At 41.8% G+C, this 19,997-nt stretch overlaps 1 protein-coding gene across 1 annotated transcript in view; it reads left to right on the top strand.

Annotated features, from left to right (window-relative positions):
- LOC143401871 (uncharacterized) overlaps positions 1 to 19,997 on the top strand; it is a 136,378-nt gene that overhangs the window by 94,371 nt on the left and 22,010 nt on the right. The window contains exons 30-36 of the mRNA XM_076859463.2: positions 1,008 to 1,158; positions 2,964 to 3,059; positions 4,591 to 4,743; positions 8,490 to 8,719; positions 9,578 to 9,716; positions 11,203 to 11,323; positions 18,067 to 18,176. Coding sequence (XP_076715578.2) covers positions 1,008 to 1,158; positions 2,964 to 3,059; positions 4,591 to 4,743; positions 8,490 to 8,719; positions 9,578 to 9,716; positions 11,203 to 11,323; positions 18,067 to 18,176 — 1,000 coding nt within the window. The remainder of the gene's footprint in view (positions 1 to 1,007; positions 1,159 to 2,963; positions 3,060 to 4,590; positions 4,744 to 8,489; positions 8,720 to 9,577; positions 9,717 to 11,202; positions 11,324 to 18,066; positions 18,177 to 19,997) is intronic.

Here is a 19,997-nt window from a genome sequence, read left to right as displayed (position 1 = left end):
CCATTATGAGGGGGCTCAGGCACTCCCAAGTTCCTTCCCCCACACTCTGAGGGTCTATAGTCTCTAGAGGCCACCTCACTTCCATCAGCACTGACACCTCCCTGGGGAATTGCTAATCTCCTTTTTTTTTTTTTTTTCTTTTTTCTTTTTTTTTTTTTTGGTGTTTGCTGTCTGTGAGACTTGGGCCCTGCTCATGGAGCATCCAGGCAATAGGTCCTTTGTGCTCTGGGGTACCCTCCCCCAGCCCACCCTGAGTCAGCACTTTTCTTAGGCATCCACTAGAACTCTAGAAACAGTCTTTCCTTCCTTGCTAAACTCTTATTTCCTTTTGGGCAAGAAAATAATCCTAATTTATCATGCATACTTCCTTACTTTGTTTGATTTACACTTATGGTATAAATTTCATGCTCTTGGCTCCAGGGTCTGTGGTTCTTGATACACAAAGCCAAGTTTTGTCTAAAACAAAACAAAAACCTTTCTCTCCATAACCCCTGGCTTTGATTACTTGGTTTAAAATTTGATTTTACATATCAAGAACTGTTGTCTCAGCTATTGGTCTTAAAATAGTTTAACAAACACACTGATATTTTTGTTCTAGAGCCGCAGGTATACTGTCCAATTTGGTAGCTTCATGTGGTTATTTAATTAAAATTAATATTAATTTAAATGAAATAAAAGTTAAAATTTAATCCCTTGGTCACAGCAGTCACATTTCAAGTGTTCAATAGCCACCTGTGGAAGTATATTGGACAGTACAGACTTAGAACATTTCTACCACAGTAGAAAGTTCTATCCAACAGTCTAGATGCATCAAGCTTCCCCTGTAGGCTGTGATCTCTGTGAATGAAGGGTGGTGTGTGAAGGGGTGCAGGGGGTGATGTGGCTAAGGAAGAAACCTGTCACTGTCTCCCACCTTGTCTTGTTACAGTAGCTTTGAAGAAAGCTTTGAGCTTTAGGAGATTTGGTAACCGTTTTCAATGAAATGTCCCCCCATGTCTTGTTAGAAGAATATTTTTGGCAGCTGGAAATATTCCCGCCTACCAGTCTGTCACCGATGGCATGTGCCATGGGCTGCCACCGCTGAGCAACTCTCTCAGGAAGAGCATTTTTGCTTCACAGCTCGGCCTGCCCCAGCTGCTGGATCCACGGAGCCTTCAGGTATGTTTTAGAGGTGTTTGATACCTATAAGAGGTACATTGTTAGCTGGGGATTTTGTCACTTTGTTTCCGTTTGGTTTAACTTTTGCAGGAGTCTGGATTCTTTAAAGCCCTTCAGTCTCTGCTGGTGCCCTTTCACTGGCCCAGTGGAGCAGTCTGGGTCTACATGGCCAGCTGTTATTCCCAGTCTGGGTCTTTTCTGCAAATGCTCAGAGAAGCAAGAGCTCATCTTCTCATAGTTCGTAGCAAAATAAATAATCTTACCCATTAAATAAATGATAGAAATTATGGTACATTAATTGGGTCAACAGCTGAGTTTTGAATAGCCCTTGTTACAACAAATGTTATCAAATGTCACCCTGACAACTGTGATTGCTTTTAGGCAGGAACAACAGTATCCTCCCACATCCTAAAAGGGTCAAGGCTTAGGAAAGCTGGATATTAGACTACTGAAGAGTCAGGGCAACACCAAGTTACAAACTATACTACTTATCTATTGCTACAGAACAATCCATCCTCCGAGTTTAACAGGTTAAAACAATAAACATTCATTCATTATCTCACATAGTTTCCGAGGGTCAGGAAGTGGGAGAAGCTTAGGGGGTCCTTCTGGCTCAGAGATTCTTACAAGCTGCCATCGAGATATTGCCAATACTCTAACCATCTCAGGGTGCAACTGGAAGAGTATCTGTTTCCAAGTTCACTCATATGGCTGTTGGTAGACAGATCAGAAGATCCACTCCCATGCTTACTCACATGAACTTCTCTACAAGGCTTTCTCACAACATGGCAGACAGCTTCCCCAGAGCGAACCCTCCAAGAGGGAGTAAGAGTCTTTTTATTATCTAATTTCAGAAGTGACATCTTATCACTTCTCCCATATTCCACTCACTAAAAGTGAGCCACTAAGTCCAACCAAACCCAGGGGAGAGAAATTAAGGCCCATCTCTTGATGGGAAAACTATCAAAGAATTTGTGGATATATCTTTAAAATCACCTCTCAAGCCCAGGATTTTTACTTGAAAATCTACTTAATGTTTTGACATTATATGTATTAAACATAAATGATGCCTACATCATCCCCAAGCAGGTACCAACCTTCTAAGCTACAAGATAGTGATTCTCAGTCCAATCTTTGATCCTCACTAAGATCTAGAAGACAGAGTCAGACCTTGACCACTGGGACCACTCTGGTTGCCTTTGGGTGTTATCCAGGATGAAGTGGATGCAGTGTCCTGTCCTTGCTACCAGAATCAGTTCTAGCTCTGGGAATTGACAGAAGTCAGAAGCAGGACTAGAAGTGTAGAATGGGGTTACATAGGTAGGGCCGCTGGATCCAGGGCCACACATGATGTCATAGGGGGTAAGCAATGCCTTGGCTGTTGTCCTGTGATGTGGAGAAGACAGAGACCCCCGTGTGATAAGTTGTGACATCAGTCTTGAGTTGATATCTAAAATTAGAGCACAATAATGAGGAGGCCCACTTTTAAAGCTTCCTAATATTGACAGCATTTAAGCAAGTTTATTTTTGTAGATTATAAATAGGTCCATTGGTGCTATGCTATTATGGAACTTCTGAACAGCAGTGTTGACTAGTTACACCGAAACCATCTGCTGCAAAAATAATTAAAAATAATTATTATTACTCTCTCCTCTACATCATCAAACATTCTCCACCAAGAAGTATTTCTACATAATAAATGAATCATCCAACAGTGTGTTGGAGTAGAAATCCTGTTCATAAACAGATGTCTTTACTCAGAGTTACAGAACAGCTTTACCAAGTCTATTATTTCGTTCTTTTAGGCATCTGTGCTATTTCCCTGGAGAGCATTTCTGGAAGATGGAGGACCATTTCCTGTTATAAGTAGCAGCCCAGATACCCTAGAGTATAATATGCAGGTAGGTATATCTTCCGACTTGTTGAAAAGAGAACAGAAAGCAGACTGAGAGGCAGGGTGTCAGTAGGTCCACAGGTCAGAGCCTCCGTATTCCAGCCAGTGGTGAATAATTTATGAGATAAGTAGGTGCTTAATTATGAAGCTATAAACCTGATCCTGCAAGGTGAGTCATATTTTCTTCCTGTGGAAGAGAATCATCTTCTCAGCAGATACTGACCTTGGTTGTAGACTAAGCTGAAGTTCCCATGGCAGCAATGATCTAGGGGAGTGGCCGTCCATCACTACCCACTGTCTGGGCCTCTTAGAGAAACTGCCAGGCTGGCAACTCAGAGGCCTGTGACTCCCGACCTGTCTAGTGAGAAGGACATTTTTTTAGGCAGGAGTCATACGGAGAATTTCTTTTAATTGTTTTGTTTTTCATTGTCAACTTCTTTTAATTATTTTAAATTATTAGTTTCCTTTAATCATCGCATGTTTCCTCCTCATTATCTAAGTAAATATTGGGGGTTTTTTTTTTTTTTTTTTTTTGGCATAAGGGATTGAACTCAGGGGCTCTCGACCACTGAGCCACATCCCCAGCCCTATTTTGTATTTTATTTAGAGACAGGGTCTCACTGAGTTGCTTTAGTGCCTCACTGTTGCTGTGGCTGGCTTTGAACTTGTGATCCTCCTGCCCGGCCTCCCAAGCTGCTAGGATTACAGGCGTGCACCACCTTGCCCAGCTGTATTTTTAGTTTTAAAAATATAGAAAAGAGCTACTCAGGAAGTAGAGGCAGGAGGAGGATTGCAAGTTTGAGACCAGCCTTGTCAATTTAGTGAGACCATGTCCCAAAATAAAATTTGAAAAATAGTCTGGGGATGTAGTTCAATGGTAGAGTATTAGCCTATACTTTTGATCCTTGGAGATGTGTGTGTGTGTGTGTGTGTGTGTGTGTACACACACACATACACAATACACATATACAATACACATACACATATACAATACACATACACACACACACACACATACACAACCATAACCTTGCTTCAGAATATGGTGTGGAAGTGAATGGGATGGGTCAGGAGTGGCTTTAAGTTGATGGTTGTGGGGCCAGGTGATGGGAACTATTTTGTTTGCTTTATACATTCAAAATTCCCAGTAAGTATAAAGGTTTTTAATACACCAAAAGTAAGAATGGTTGAAAAATTATAATTCTAACAGTCAATTGCTGTTCACAATTTGAGGTTTTCCCTCCTCACAGTACTTTTTCTTGATATACGTGTATTTGTATGTGTAGTTTTAAAGGAAAATCAGTATCACACTATGCATTTGCCATATACAGATCTGCTGTAAGGACTGGGAAATTTGATACTTCTGCACAGAGCCAAATGTCTGATATGTTCAAGCAGGCTTTAAGCTACAAGTGTTTTGTTTTTTATGGATTTTCTAATAGTTGAAAAGATAGCTTGTAAACATCTACTTTTCTTCCCCCAAACCACATGTGAAGTTTATATAGAAGCTTTCAAAATGGGAGTTTTTTTTTTTTAAGCTGTGCCTTTGTGGGCTGAGTGACCGTGACCGCAAGGTGGCTCATGGAGAGCTGGTGGGTGTGCAACTGCTAATGGAAGATGTGCTAAGCAGCTGTCATATGACCATGGAGGATCCCCTTGGATGGCAAGCCATACTGGACAAAAATACACAGGTATTCTTGGTGAACAGTCTACATAATCAACCCATGCTGTGTTGTACGGAAGAAATTTCCTGTCTAGATAATGGATGAGAGAACCACATCATTCCCATAACCTTTTCCAGTTGTCCCAGGACTGTGCTAATGTCACATGAAAGCAACAATGAAGCATGGGTAGCTGTGAAAGCTACTCCAAAGCACATTTTTTCACACTTGGTTCCAAGATCAGTTGTATTTCCTTTTTTTTTTTTTTTTTAATTTTAAAAATAAAACACAGGTTATGGAAGATCCATTGAAACACTCCAGCTGAGTGCTTTCCTTGAGAGTCACTCATTTAGGACCAGAATAGAAAGAGCCACAGGGTCATAACAGAAGCCCCAGGTGAGCTTCCAGGCTTGTGCTCTTATTTCATCTCTAAACCTGTGGGCCCCAGACCAGCACTCCCTCCCTTGGGCTTACCCCTCCAAGGTATAAGAGCCACTTACCCACCTCATACCATGACTTGAAACAATTCTGCATGCGTGGTGAGAAACCCAGATTCCAACCTAACTGGCCCTAGGGCTCTCACATATTCGTCACTCTCTCTCAGGCAAACAATCTATTGTGATGCTTATGCAACAACCCTGAAATCTTTATGTCTAGGCCAAATCTCAAGCCACAGATTCATATCTTCACCTGCCTCCTGGACATCTCTTGTTCCATCTCACAGACAATGTGTACTAAGCTGAGCTTACTTTACTCCCCTAAAACTCAATCCTCTTTCTATATTCTACTTCCCAACCAGACACCAAGTTTTGTAGTCCTATTATTTTAAGATCTCTACCATCCAAATCATCATCATCTGTTGATGTTTGTGATTGTAACCACCTGCTAGAATCCATATACTTTATCTTGTCTCCTTCCAATCCATTTACCAGGGAGACATATATATATATATTTTGGGGGGGCGGGTGGGGAGAGGAGGTCATGTACTGTGGATTTTCCCAGGGGTGCTTAGCCAATGAGCCACATCCTTAGACTTTTTTTAAATTATTTTTTTTTATTTTGAGACAGGGTATTGCTAAATTGCTGAGGGCCTCTCTAAGTTGCTGAGCCTCCTTCCTCAGGCTCCTGAGCCACTGGGATTACAGGTGTGCACCACCATGCGCACTCACCAGGGTAATATTTTAAAATAAAAACCTAATTATGTCACGTTCCTCCTTACAACCATCTGATGGCTTATGAATACCCTGACAATAGAGTCCACATACCTGAACTGGAACTTCATGACTTGGCTCCTGCCAGTATTTCTACCGTTAGCCTCTTATATTTTGTCAAATGCACCATGTTCTCTTCTGTGCTTTCGTGCATCCTGGTCTCTCCAGTGGAAAACCTCCTCTCCTCTGACTTTTGACCTCATCACCTAATCAGCCCCTTATTCTTCAGATTTCAACTTCCAAACCTCTCTCTTTAGGAAACTTTTTCTGATCCTCCACCTTTGAACTGATGCTCCTCTGTGCCAATTAGAGTGCCCCTGCCACAATAGCATCTGTCCCACTAGCCATGACTTAAATAAGAGAATATTGATCTTCCATAACGGAGACTAGAAGAAAGCAGTTCAGGTTGGTACAGCCACTTAACCACTTCCAAATGACTCAAAATGTCTCCCTTGGCGTTGCAAGATAAAAACAGGAGCAAACACACTTTCTCCTTGAGGAGCTCTCCTTTTATCAAGAAGAAAATTCTTTTCTAGAAGCTTCCCAGTAGATTTTTTTTCTCATGCCTTTTCAGTTAAAACTGAGTCACAAGTCTTTCTGTGTGCCATCTAAATTCTACAACAGAAATAGATCTTTCACCAAGAGGGATCTTTTGCAGAGTCGAGGGTAGACCAAGTAGTGCCAAAATTAAGGCCAAGATCAAGAAGTATGCAGGGGCCTTCACTCCCTCTATCTACCATTTTCTGGCCCTGTTTCTGATGGATTACTACTATCATTTCCTAACATTCCCTACTCTTTTCCATTTTATTCTTTATCCATCCTGAGTCTTTTTCCTTCTCCCATCCTTAAAGTCATTTATATAGAATCAACTTAACTCTTAAAAAGAAGTGGGCTTTAGGGTTTGGGGTTGTGGCTCAGTGGTAGAGTGCTTGCCTTGCACATGCAAGGTCCTGGGTTTGATCCTGGCTATTTATTATTTTTAAAAATGAGGACTGAAATTATATGTGCCCAAATGGGTACATATAATTTCATAAAAATAAATAAATAAAATAAAGGTATTGTGTCCAACTACCACTAAAAATAGATACAAAAAAAGAAGTGGGCTTGCTTTAATATTATTATTTATTTTAATTAGTTTTTATTTTAGGTATACTTTTATTTAAGAGTATTTAACTATTTATAGACACTAGGAAGCACTGGACTCCACACTGCCCTGTGAGTCAGGACTCCTGGGTAATCCTGGCCCAGCTATATAACAATGCTGTGATCTCTCCAGATTTCAGTATCCAAAACCCCAAAGCAAAGGTGATGAATTAGCTCAAGGTCTTTTAAAGTATAATCCAAGGAGCCCTTGATTTTCTCAGAGACACTTTGGGGCTCCTTGAGCAAATGGGACTAATGATGAGGTCTCTAGTCTGCCCGCTCTGTGTCCCTGTTTGTAGCTTTGTTCTGTTGGATATTTTGGGCCACTACCCAAGATTTTATTTGGTGAAAAGATTTTGAGCATAAGACAAATCTGGAAATCCGTGGACAAGCTGGTTGCTTAGGAGGCCACAAGCCTCAGGGCTTGCCAGCTGTCTGTGGGAGCTCCGTCTCTCCTGGGTCTGCCTTGCCAATTCTCCTTTGGGTTCTCTGACCAACCCTCTTTTGGCAGACACACCTTTCTTTGGATATGTGAACAGCACTGATCTAGGATCCAACAACTCTGGGTTGCTCTTTCTGTTCCTAGGCAGGAAACTTGAGTGTCTAAGATACTGTCACCTGAATATTCTCTGATTCAAATCATGGGATTTGCCATTTGGTCTGTGAAGGAAAGCTCCTTTTTCTGTGACTGAGACATTGTGGTCAGCCTGAGGACCTGCATCCAGGTCCCCATTTTGTCTGCCCCTCTCTGCGTGGCCCTGCCCCTCACTCCATTAACTGCAGGAGACAGAAGCCTAAAATCTTTTCCCCTTCCCTTCCTCCAGGACCAACAGCAGCCCTTCAACAAATACTTAAGGAAAGCATCTGTGAACAAATGAACAAATCATCATTTTAAAGTAAAATTGCCTATTGAGTAATACATTCAAATGAAAAGAAAGTGTTCTCTATCTAATGTTCTTTTACAGAATGGAAAAGGAACAGGAGATAGGATAAACTTAAGTTTCCATCTCCATGCTCATAACTTGGGTAAAATTCCCAATGAAAAGTTAGTTATATTACTGCTCCACCATGGTGTTGACTTGAATCTCAAATGTGGTGAACACTTTCAAGAATGCAGAGGCTAAACATGAAAGACTGTTTTTTTTTAAGCCAAATAAAATCTTAATATGCAAGTAAGAAAATTTTCTAAATAAATGGTTCAAGTCCCACTCTGAAAGCTGAAACTCAGTGAGACATTTCAATCCTTTCTGTACACTGTCTGCTCGGGAAGGATTCTGAACCTCTCTCTGCTTGACCTGTCTACAGACCTGTAAATGAGGAGAACATTTAGTCTCCACAAAAATTTTGTTTTGCATGGGGCTGCATGTAAAAAGCTGAACCATATTGTCCATCATCATTAAAGGATTTCTGTAATGCTTTCAGCCACAGTGGTCCAAAGTGCCAGGAGTCAAAAGTCAGTTCCAAAGCAGCCCAAAGATTTCCAAGCTGCTGGAGTGCCGGTGCGATGTGGTGACGTCCTTTGCTCTGCTGAGATCATTTCTGATGCTGTGGAAGCAGCTGGAAGTACTGAAGTATCACTGGGGCCGGCTCAAGCTGGGAGACCAGGACATCAGCTCCGTCTCCTTCCACAAACAGTACTCGGAACTCTATGAGTGAGTCAGCGAGTAGAGCCCAAGGGCCTCTTGATGGGGAGATGAGATTTGGTCCATGAATCCTAGTACACCCAGCTCTATTGAGCCCATGGCAGCTGGCAACGCTCTCTACAGACAGTGCAGTAGAGGAAAAGCTGGGTTGTATTAACTTCAAGGATGGAGCTGGATTCCACTGAGCTACACTATCTTTTACCTGTGCCTAGAGTCCGTCCCTAGGAACTTATGTTTATCAAGTGACCCCACAGTGCTGACTCTTAGGTTTTTAAGCTCATAGTGTCCTAGATGGACACCTGCTGCTGCTGCTGATAGTTACTTCTCCTCCCTCTTGGCCCCATTAGAGTCTGTGCACAATTGAGGCATTGAAGGCAGAGTGTAATATGGCACATGTGGCATGAAGCTGTAGGTGTGTGAGGTGGTGCAGGCCTTGGCAGTAGGCCTTGGCTGGGATGACTTAACAGGCAAGAAAGGCACGTGCTTCTGCCACAGGTATGACCAAACAAGCATCAACCCACTACCCCAGACCTTCCTGAGCTTCAGAAGATTTCACTTTGGCACGGTGGGAATCGTTTATCTGGTGATGTTATTACAGTCAGTATTCCTGGTAACCAAGGGATGAGAAGCCTTGTCAATATTTTGAAAAAATGAGGACTGAAATTATATGTACCCAAATGGGAAAAGACCTCAGGATTTAATATTGACTGAGGGAGTGGTGAATTTAGTTGTTGATGTGTCTGTAAATGGACTGGGAGGTTTGTACCTGACAGCAGGAAATATGAAGTGAATGAAAATAATTGCCAGAGAATCAGAATAAGAAAAAAAAATGTTTGTTTGCTAATTTCTGTCTCTCTTCTTTGATAGAGCTGACATTCTCTACCCCAGCATGAAAGCTATAGCTAGGAAGATGGGGAAAGAAGATGAATTTGAAAGACTTATAATAAATAGCCAGTCTATTCTTCCCCCCAAAGGAGCTTCAGAAATTGAAATAAAAACTCAGCAGGTATGCAGGAGCTATTTTAAATTTGCTTTGGAAAGCTTGCTTTTTGGCTTTAGCATGTAAAACTACAGATATACCCAAATGGTATTTTTTCTAAGAAGTTCAGTGTAAATTGAAAGTTTGGAAACCATTGGGCAAGCTGCAGAGTGTGGGAAAGAGGGGAGTAAATAAATAAATGTATCTGGGGGCTTTGATCAGGCAAAGAACTACCTCTTAATGTCTCAGTTCTACATGTTTAGATTTTCATTATTTTGATTTTTCTCCAGTTGAGATGCATCTTCAGAAGAAATGTCAATAACATAATCAGTACTATCTTAAACACAACATCCAGCACACAAGTGTCCATGCAAAAATGAAATATTGAATATAGTTCCTTGTAAATTTTTTTTCTGAAAATAAGAAAATATAACGTGTGCACTAGCCCCCTCTGTGTGTTGGAAGATCTATATGGAAAAGTCTTTTCCATGGCCTGATCCTAGGACCCAAGTTCCCTGTGGTGGGGCTTATTGTGACAGGCAAGCAGAGACCCTGGTTGTTTGGCTGTCAACACAGAAAGGATGTCCACTAAGCCACAAGGTAGATTCAGCCCCCACACATGCCCCAGGGCCAAGCCCATCATGGCTTATCCTTCTAAACCCTGGTTCCTCTCCAGCACCTGGAATCTTCTAACAAGGAAACAGGTGGACTTTGAAAGCAAAAATAACCGAAATGGTTATTTTTGACCTTGATGGACCAGCAATGCTTTATTAAGCATTGGAGGAGCACATTTTCAGAAGAGAAAATAGCAACTGATTACAATAAGTACCTGAGTTTTATAGATTTTAGTGAGAGTTAATCATAACAGAATGTTTAGTGTAACTTAATCATTAGAGATTTAATTGTAGCAGAACGTATGTTGAGCAGTCAGAATGGGAAATGATGAAAGTCCAGAGCCCATTGTTTTCCTTCCATCTCCTGGGACTCATTGTCTTCCTTTCTCCTTGGGGGTTGCCGTTCCCCCTTTTCCCTGGGGGTTGTTGTTTTACATATACTTCAGGCTTTGTGAGCTTAGTGGACAGGGTGAGGTCTCATGTGTATTGGAGCAGAGTTTTCTCTTCATGGTGTGTGGAGCATTCAATCTTCTCATGAAATCCTCCTTGGTATCTAAGTTGAGTTTCAAACCTGAAGGTGGCTCTTAAAGAAGTGACAGCTCACAAAATTTATGGCCACCTTGACAGACCCCAAAAGGCATGAGGTCGTCTCTGGTATGGTGCTTTTTGCAATTTAGCAGAACTGGTAAAAAGGGTTGTGTTCTATCAACCAGGGTGTGGGCCAGAAAAAAAAAGATGTTGGTCTCCTCGGAGGTGTATCTACCCCCCAGAACCAAAGAAAAGAACCCTTCCTTCTTCCCAGAGATAGAACTGAACTCAAAACCCCCTGCAGGACTTGGACTTGGGAGTCCAGAGGATAAGCTTAATGTGGAGTGACTCTCAACCTATGCTTACTTTAGCTTCAGAAACTTCTGGAAAATATTGAAATCCATATGATCCAGGAGGTCTTAAGAAAAGTTAATAAAGAGATGACACTGGTTTTATCAGAAAAGTCCAAGGAAGAGTCTACTCTCCCAACAGGTAAAGCATCTTTATTTTATTACTTAATTTTTTTTCTTATTATAAAAGTCATCCATGTGTCCATATTCATTATTTTAAAAAAAGCTGCAATGATACAAAAATTACCTTTTACACCTTGACCAAGAGAGAAATACTACTAACACTTTGGCTTCTTTTCTTCCACTTAAAAGGCTTTAAATAGAAAATGAACTTTAGCTTTTATTTTTTAACTTTTTTGTAGTTGTATATGGACACAATATCTTTGTTTTATTTATTTATTTTTTTTATGTGGTGCTGAGGCTCAAACCCAGTGTCTCATGCGTGCGAGGCAAGCGCTCAACCACTGAGCTGCAAACCTAGCTCATATTTTATTCTCAACTATGCTGATTAACTCATAAATAAAATAAAGAAGTACAAAAGTCATTCTTACATGCATGTGTCATACGAGTGACATATATACGTGAAAATCTTAGGGTGGGAAGGCATTCAAAATTGTTTCCTCTGAGGACTAAACTCAGCTTAGAGTTTGTGTTTTTTAAGTCCAGTGAGTCTTGGCTCAGACCTCCTTCTGCTGCCTCCCCACTGTGCACAGAGTGCTCCTCAGCTGCCTGCTCCTCTGTCCTCTGGCATCCCTAACCTCCTCCTCCATCCTCACCCTTCAATCACTGCCACCCTTCACCCCCAGGAGGACCTGGTTACAGGTGCCCAAGGTTGGGCGTGAATACCTGGCACTGTCTTGGGCACAAGAAAGGCAGCATCACGGTGTGTTCAGTGGGTAACCCGGTAAGGGTGATCCGCTAGCCCACCAGGGGTACCCACAGTATCCCAGGTCAGAGGTCGCAATGGACCCATGAGAAGGGGAGACACCTGGCTCAACTTCTCCAACCCTGATCAGGGCACTGTGCCTCATTCTGGTAGCTGCTGGGTCACATGTATTTATGCACTGAGTCACAGGTGGGGCCATGGGGTGCTCATGAAGCTCTCCCTTGCCCTCCTAGGATTTCCAAAGGAGGGCAAGATTAAAGCAAATAAAAACACCATGACAGGTCAAGAGGGACTGCAGAGAAAAGGAAAAGCTTGGTATATTAATGTCTTATAAAGCTACTCTTTTCCTTTTTTTTTTGAACAAGAATTTTCATTGCACCAGGCTGTGTAGATTATGTAGCTGGTCCTGTCTGAACTACAACTACCTACTGACTCTTAGCTCCTTATAATTCTACGGGAAAATCTATAACCTTTGATCTAGGGAGGGGCTGTCTGACTCACGAAGCAAATTCGGTTTTTCTTTTGAGAGGAAATATATGGACATTGCAATGTTAATAATAACCTCAGTCCTCACCTAAGATATTGTCTCCCCCCACCCACCTGTATAAAGACATTGTCATTTTATCATTTTATCAGTGCTTGAGTAACTAAATTCATAAACAGGGCTTTGGGAAAAGACTGTGCAATAAGAGGACAAACCACTCCCCCACCGAGCGTCTCTAAATGTCACAGGAGAGCTGAGTGTGACTGAGCTCCAGTTACGGAACACTTCGCAAGACACAAAGCTCCTGTTGTTTGTGCTGTTTGCTGCATTGGGCGGCTCCCTTCAGAGTCCGTGGAGAAAATCCATAAGCACAGGGCAGGTGCAGCCATCTGCTTGTTTCCGGCTGTTGTTCTTAGGAGACACCCTGGGGTGAGGGCAGCATGTTTGCTTTGTGGCTGGGCTGCCATGTTCAGGGTGCTTGTGGTTGCACTGGAAAAAGGCTTTCAATACGGGGTCAGTGGGGCCAAGTAGAGGAGAAGGGTAGAGTTATTTTTAACTGTGGTCAGGTTGACATAACTAAACCTTACCTTTACTGGAGTTTACTGACCAGTTCTAAACCTTATTTGGATTCCTTACTTATAAGATTTTTAAAATAAGTGCCAACAAAGGGGTTTGTTGTAGCTGCTGTTGTTTTGCTTTGGTTTTATTTTGATTTTTTCTTTTGGTCTGTTGGGCATGACTCTAGGGGGAGACCCGGCTCTCCTCCTTTACTGAGTTTCTCCAATGCCAGTGACTGTCACCCCACAGTGTGCCAAGGGTACTTTGGGGTGCATTTCTTCAGTTTGGTCTTTTCGAGACCTCTGTGGGCTCAGGAATCACTAAAGAAGGCACTAAAACCTTGGAATTCCTACCCAACTACAATTCATCTCAGCAGCAAGATGGAGCTTCCAAACAGGGGCCACTTTGTGCAAAGAGCAGCCACTGGTCAAGTTTAGCTTGGGGCCAGTGATTTCTCCAGAGGGAGGTGGTATTGGAGAGTATTGAGAACTGGCAGAAAGCAGAGGTTCTTGTTCTTTCTCTCAGGGTCTTTGCTTTCTCTCTTGGCCAACTCTTGTGTCTACATTTATACCTGCCAAAATGGAACCCTGGAATACCTCCCTCCCTCTCCCTCCTCCCTTCCTTCCTTCCATGTCTTGGAAATTAATCTTTTTATGACGTGGCTAAATGAGTTTCCAGTTGGTCAGGGATGCTCAGAAGATATAACATCCAGATCTGGTCCTGGTGCTAGTTCCTTATTGTCAAAATAAGTTTGGAAAAATCAGGGCAAATCATGTTGAAAAGTCTCCTCTACTCTGGACCTCAGGGCCTTTATTACCCTAGCATGCATTATTTCCCTGTGGTCAGGAAAGAGACAAAATGCAATGGTTTTTAATTTATTTGACCACAGAACCCTTTTCTCCCCTTAGGAACATTAATTATTAACTCAAAGAATTAGTGTTCTGGGGAGCACTTTGAAAAACAGGCGTATAAGGCACATACATATAGTTCACACAATACGCCTTTTGACTTGCCCACTTCTCAGGCCCCCTGGCTGGTCAGAAGGACGGACTTGACTGGCAGTTGTGAGGCTGCCAGTTGAGAGCAGTTTCACTTCCACCCTGGGTTAAGACACAGGGGCCCCTCAGGTGCAGAGCACAAGCAGTTGTGTTAGGGAAGTGAAATGTTACCCAGTCAAGGTGTCCTTCTCGACGGAGGAGGCTGGGCCAGGGTGCAGTTTAGAGAGGGAGGGAGGGTAAGTGGTTTGGCCCACAGGAAATCAAAGACCCTGGGAAGAGTGAAAAGGGATAACAAAATCCCAGTTTAACCTCTAGTGTGCTGTCGCCCTCCCACTTCCCTGTCAAAAACTGCTGCTTCATCTTAAAGAAGCCATGACCCCCCCCCCCACACACACACACACACAGAATAAGACACTTTTGGAGACAGCATATCCCTCTCTGCCGGGAATGAGTTTTCTTGGATGGATTTCACTCTCCCCACCCCCCACTCCTGCCTGCAGATACACGTGCAGGTCTGAACTTGAATTTGCAAGCAGGAAGAGTGCTGGGAAACCTTCCCAACATCTGGTTAGAGTACTTCCTCTTCAGCTGAGACAAAGCTAAACCCCACATTGGCTCAGTGGGCTGTTTCCCTGGTGATGGTCCCCAAACTAGAGGTGCATGACAGATGATGTCCCTCACCAGCCTTTTCAGCAAGCCAGAGACCTGCCATACCAGTACCCTGGAAAAGTTATCCATATTCCTATCTGAAAAATTTTCTTTAATATACATGAACCCTGTCTTGTCAAAGCTTACACTTACTAAAGTCTTAAGAAGTATGAACTCTGGGCACATGAACCCCGGAATTTTCTACTTCAACTGTTGGGACGATGGCGATACGTCTGTCTACCACCTTTATTTCCTAAAGGAAAAGCAAGCTCAGATTTATATGTTTATTATGGAAAGCAGCCAATTGTAGAAAGAAATGTGGAATCCCATCTTCAAAACCAACACCCCTCATTAAATAGGACTGTATGAGCAAACATAAGAGGCTGCAGCTGTCATAGCCACATTTCTGGGCAGTCTGTGCTGGACACTCCTCTTTTGTGCACGGAAACTCCTGTCAGAAAACTTGAGTGCACGAGTAGGAAATCTCATCTGAAGTTAGAAACATCTGGGGGCAGGGAGAGGCCTGGTGGGCATTCTTGCTGCTGGCCAGCACCCCCATAACAGAAAGGGGAGCAGAGTGGGACTTGGCTCTGGTGAACAATTCCAAGGCTCCTCTGAGACCAAGCATGAGGAAATGAGTCCTACCAGGCCAGTCTCACCAAGGTAATTAACACACACGTGTGCTCTTGCTCTTCCATATTGAAGTTAAGAAGGCTGGATAGTCTTACATTGTTCTAGTGGTATCATTATTTTTTATTTTGATTTTATTTTTAGTAGGTAATATATACATATCCACAGGGTTCAAAACACAAACAACATAAAGATAGAATTCTCCTTGCCACCATTGATCCCCTTGTGACCATTCTGCCACCTATATCCATAACCACTTTCATTATTTTTATAAATCTCATGTGCTTCTTTATGCACATGCTAATTCATTCTTTCATTTGATCATGATTTACTGAGCACCTCATATGTTCTAGGCTACCATATATTAGGCGCTGATGTAGGGATACATCCTTACTTTCATAAGCAAAAAATCCTTACTCTTGTGGAGTTTATAATCAAGAATAGGAGAGACAGCAAGCAATAAACCACAAACTTTTTTTATAATAATGGAGTCTGGGGGATGGTTTTGAAAAGGCTTTAAGGGGGGGGCGGACATTGGATCAGAGTAGACCTCTCTGAGTTAGTAAGAGGGTGTTCAAGTGAAGAGCATCCCAGACAGAAGGCACAACTCAATCGAAAACCCTAAGTAAAGCATGTCCTGCTAATGTGGGAACAGCAAGCCCAAGTGTGACTGGAGGGCGGGGTGTGAGGGAATAGAGCAGGAGATGAAGTCAGAGAGGGATGGGGCAAGGAGGACCGGTCATGCCGAGCCTCTCAAGGACTTTAGTACTTATTTTGAAAATGCCCCTGGTTTTGAGTGACGTGATCTGGTTTATATTTTACCGGATTCTCTCTGGCTGCTGTATTGAGGGTAGACTATGAAGGAAGAAAGGATGAAAGAAGGGAGAGGTTGGCTTGGAGGCTGTTGCAATAATCCAACAAGAGGAGATGGTGACTCAGAGTTGGGAGTAGAGGGAAAGGTAAGTGGTCAGACTCTGGGTAGATTTTGAAGGAGGCACTAACGGATTGGGTACTATTGGGGATGGGAGAAGGAGATGAGTTCATTATGACTCTAAGATTTTTTGACCTGAGTAATGGGAAAATAGAATTTCCTTGAGCTGAGACAAAATAGGCTGTTGATGAAATAAGTTAGGGGGGAAACACTGGGAATTTGTTCAGAAGTTAGGTTTTAAAATGCCTTTTAGACTGCAAGAAGAGAGGCTCAGTGGGTATTGGGTCTAACTTTGAGAGTTGTCACTATGTTAGTAAGATTGAGTTGCGAGTCAAGATGTGCTAGCCAAGAAAGTGGGTATGTAAGGAGCTGAGCAAAGCCTGAGCCCTGGGACAGTCTGAGCTGGGAGGGGAGAAGGAGAACCAGTGAAAGAAACCTAGAAGGAGCAGACATCGAAGTACAAGGGAAACAGCCAGAGTAACGTCCCAATGCCTAGGAAGGAACTTTCTCAGTTAGGAAGTTAACACATGGGGTGAAATGCTGCCGGTAGGGAAGTAAAACCACTGTCTTTAACCAGAGGAAATGGTTGGCACTCATGACAAAATCGGTTTCAGCAGACTGGTGGAAATGAAAACCAGGTGAAGGGGTTTAAGAAGGAATTTGAGACAAGCCAAGGACAGTTTCAGTGTAGACATCTCTTTCTGGGAATTTTGCTATAAAAGGATACAAAGAAATGAGGCCACAGCTGATGGAGTAAGGTGGGGGCAGTTTCAAGAGAAGGATTTTTATTATTTTAATGGGAGAAATGCGTGTGCCATTGTGAATGATCCAGGCCAGAGAGGAGAACTGATGACAAAGGAGAAAGACCGGGAGGTTTCTGGAGCAATGACCCTGAATAGTCTTGAGGCCATATCCTTCCAGTTGTGTTTATCATATCTTTTTATTAAAGATGACATTTTAGGGGCTGGAACTATAGCTTAGTGGTAGAACGCTTACCTAGCACTTGTGAGGCCCTGGGTTCAATCCTTAGCACCACATAAAAATAAATAAATAAAGGCATGCTGTTCATCTACAAGTACAAAAAAAAATTTTTTTAAGATACCATTTTATATCTACTGTTCTGCACTTTGCTATTGTAACTTAATCTATGGTTGTTTTTTATTATTAGTTTTTGCTCATAAGTATAAGGAGACTTTCTTTTTTCAATAGCTGTATACTACTCTATCAAAAGGACATATCATATTTTAAGTAACCAGATCCTGAATGAGGGACACCTGTGGAGTTTCCAAGCTTTTGCTGCCATAAACAATGTTACCCTGACAACAGTACATGCCTCATGCCTCGTTGCACATGTCTCAGCCATATCGCTCATTTGTTTCTGATAGCTGTGTTAGACTAGAAATATTGCTCAGACACATACAGGATATTAGTGAAAATAGGCATCTTATAGGACCAATAGTAATGGTTCACTCAGGCTTTTTAGTTATGGTAACAGAACCTTGTTTACTGGACTCCAGAATTGCTTTTCTAATCTTTTCATTAGGAATCTTGCCAGATCTTCCTTATTCTTTGTTCCAGAGAGTTCTGGGTCCTTGACTTCTACCTCCCCTCTGCTGCCTCATCCAGGTTTCAGTGCATGTGGAAATAACAGCTTGTGGTGCCCATGGTGGTCTCTGAGAGCTGCCATTTCACAGCTGTTAGTGACACTTGGTGTTTTGTGATACCAGTGTTAACATGTTTTTCCTCCTAGATCTTTGGAAACATCAAGTCATGAAAGAAAATTTTTCAGTTGCAAGACCACAAATAGTTGAGAAATTTATACAGAAATTAATGGAGAATTACCAGGATAGTGGACCAGAGGTATGTATTGAAAATTAGTCATTCTGTTTTTTTTTTTTTTTAAATATAAACCCAAAGGAACACTTCATCATTTAACACAGCTCCTAATGTCTCCTTTACTCCTGAAGAATGATGATATGAAAACTGAATCTGAATTCCAAATTGTAATAATTTGTTGCAATATGAATATTGGAAAAAGTCTGATGTCTATAAAGATCTGAGTAGACAGAAAAATATATTGGCTGATTTTGAATTTAGTCAGGTGATTAAAGCAACTTTAGAGATTGTGAATGCGTTGACTTTTATGTTTAGCCTCATTCCTGCTGTTGATCTGTTAGTACAGAAAATTTTAAAGGAAAACCAAAAGAGCCTATAATACTACTAACTAGAAAACATTTTTAAAATCTACAATTTGAAAAAAAAAACACAACAGCACAGAAAGGTAACATCTTCATTCTTCTACCATTCTACTCCCCTTCCCCTCCTCCTCCTCCTCCTCCTCCTCCTCCTCCTCCTCCTCCTCCTCCTTTTTTGTCAGTGCAGAGATCAAATCCAGGGCTTCACACATGCTGGGCACTCTGCCACTGAGCGACATCCCCATCCCATCCACCACTTGGTTCCTTCTCCACAAAGGGAAGTGACACCAGTAATTTTTGTGTGAACATCCTGCCAGAAAAATATGTGGGTCCATATCACTCTATATTATTATACTTAACAGGAGTATGTTTTTAATACACACACACTATCCTTGGAGTTTCAAAACATATTTACTCTTGGCAGGAAGTGCTTAGCTAAATCAAGAAAATCCACTGAAAAAGCAGAATACGAGAGTAAACGTGGATGTTTGGACATAAAATTTTTAGGATGATTAATAAATGTTTTGGGTAGATATGAATCACCAATATTCAATCACTTAAAAAATCTGTTTTGGCAAAATGTGCTCAATTTTTCTTGAAACACATTTTTCTACATTTCTGAAAATATTCTCCATCATTTTATAATAAACACTTCAGTTCTTAATTATGAAGTAAAGAATTCACATGCTTGGTCAGTGATACATTCTTCCTCAGATGTTGATGGTTGACATGTAGTTTTACAGCTTTCCATTATACACAAACATGGGACCATACACTGTGATGAGGGGGTACACAGATGGAGAGGGCAGGGCATGCTCAGAAAAATGTTTGCATTAAAAATGTGGCTCGCCTTAAAAAGGAAGGAAATGCAGATCCATGCTACAATATAGACACATTGAGGACGTATGCTAAGTGAAATGAAAGGAAAATACTGTCTGACTCCATTTTTTTAAGATAACTAGAGAAGTCAAATTCATAGATTCAAAAAATAGAATGTGTTTGCCAGAGGCTGGGGAGAGGAGGAGTGATTGTACTATTAGCACACTTTTAGTTCTACAAGATGAAAAGATTTCCAGAGATGGCTGGTAGTGACAGTTTCCCAACAACATGTCACTGAACTGTACACTTGAAGATAGTTAAAATGACAAATGTTACCTTATAAATATTTCACCACAATAAAAGCAAACAACATACTACTATGTGTGATTTTAATGCACCAATTAAACAACCTTAACAATTTTGTGGTTCAATTTCTGTTCCCGGTATGCTCCTCTGTATGCTTAGCACCCAGGATAAAATCTTGTAGGGAAGAAATATGGGCATGGCTAGGCAGGGCGAACCCATAGCAGGTATAACTGAAACTCCAGAAACTCTCAAAGAGGTTGGTGTTGGTCTGCCAGTGTCTAGGAATCATGGGCCCTCAGGATGCTTGGGTCCCTCCAACATCCAGACTCTTCTAGATCATCTGCAGTGACAGGGAGCTCAG

Source organism: Callospermophilus lateralis, chromosome 6 (assembly GCF_048772815.1).
Source record: "Callospermophilus lateralis isolate mCalLat2 chromosome 6, mCalLat2.hap1, whole genome shotgun sequence".
In the NCBI taxonomy this organism is placed as follows: Eukaryota; Metazoa; Chordata; class Mammalia; order Rodentia; family Sciuridae; genus Callospermophilus; species Callospermophilus lateralis.
Note: the sequence above shows the minus strand (reverse complement) of the source record. Positions and strands in the feature narration are given on the sequence as shown.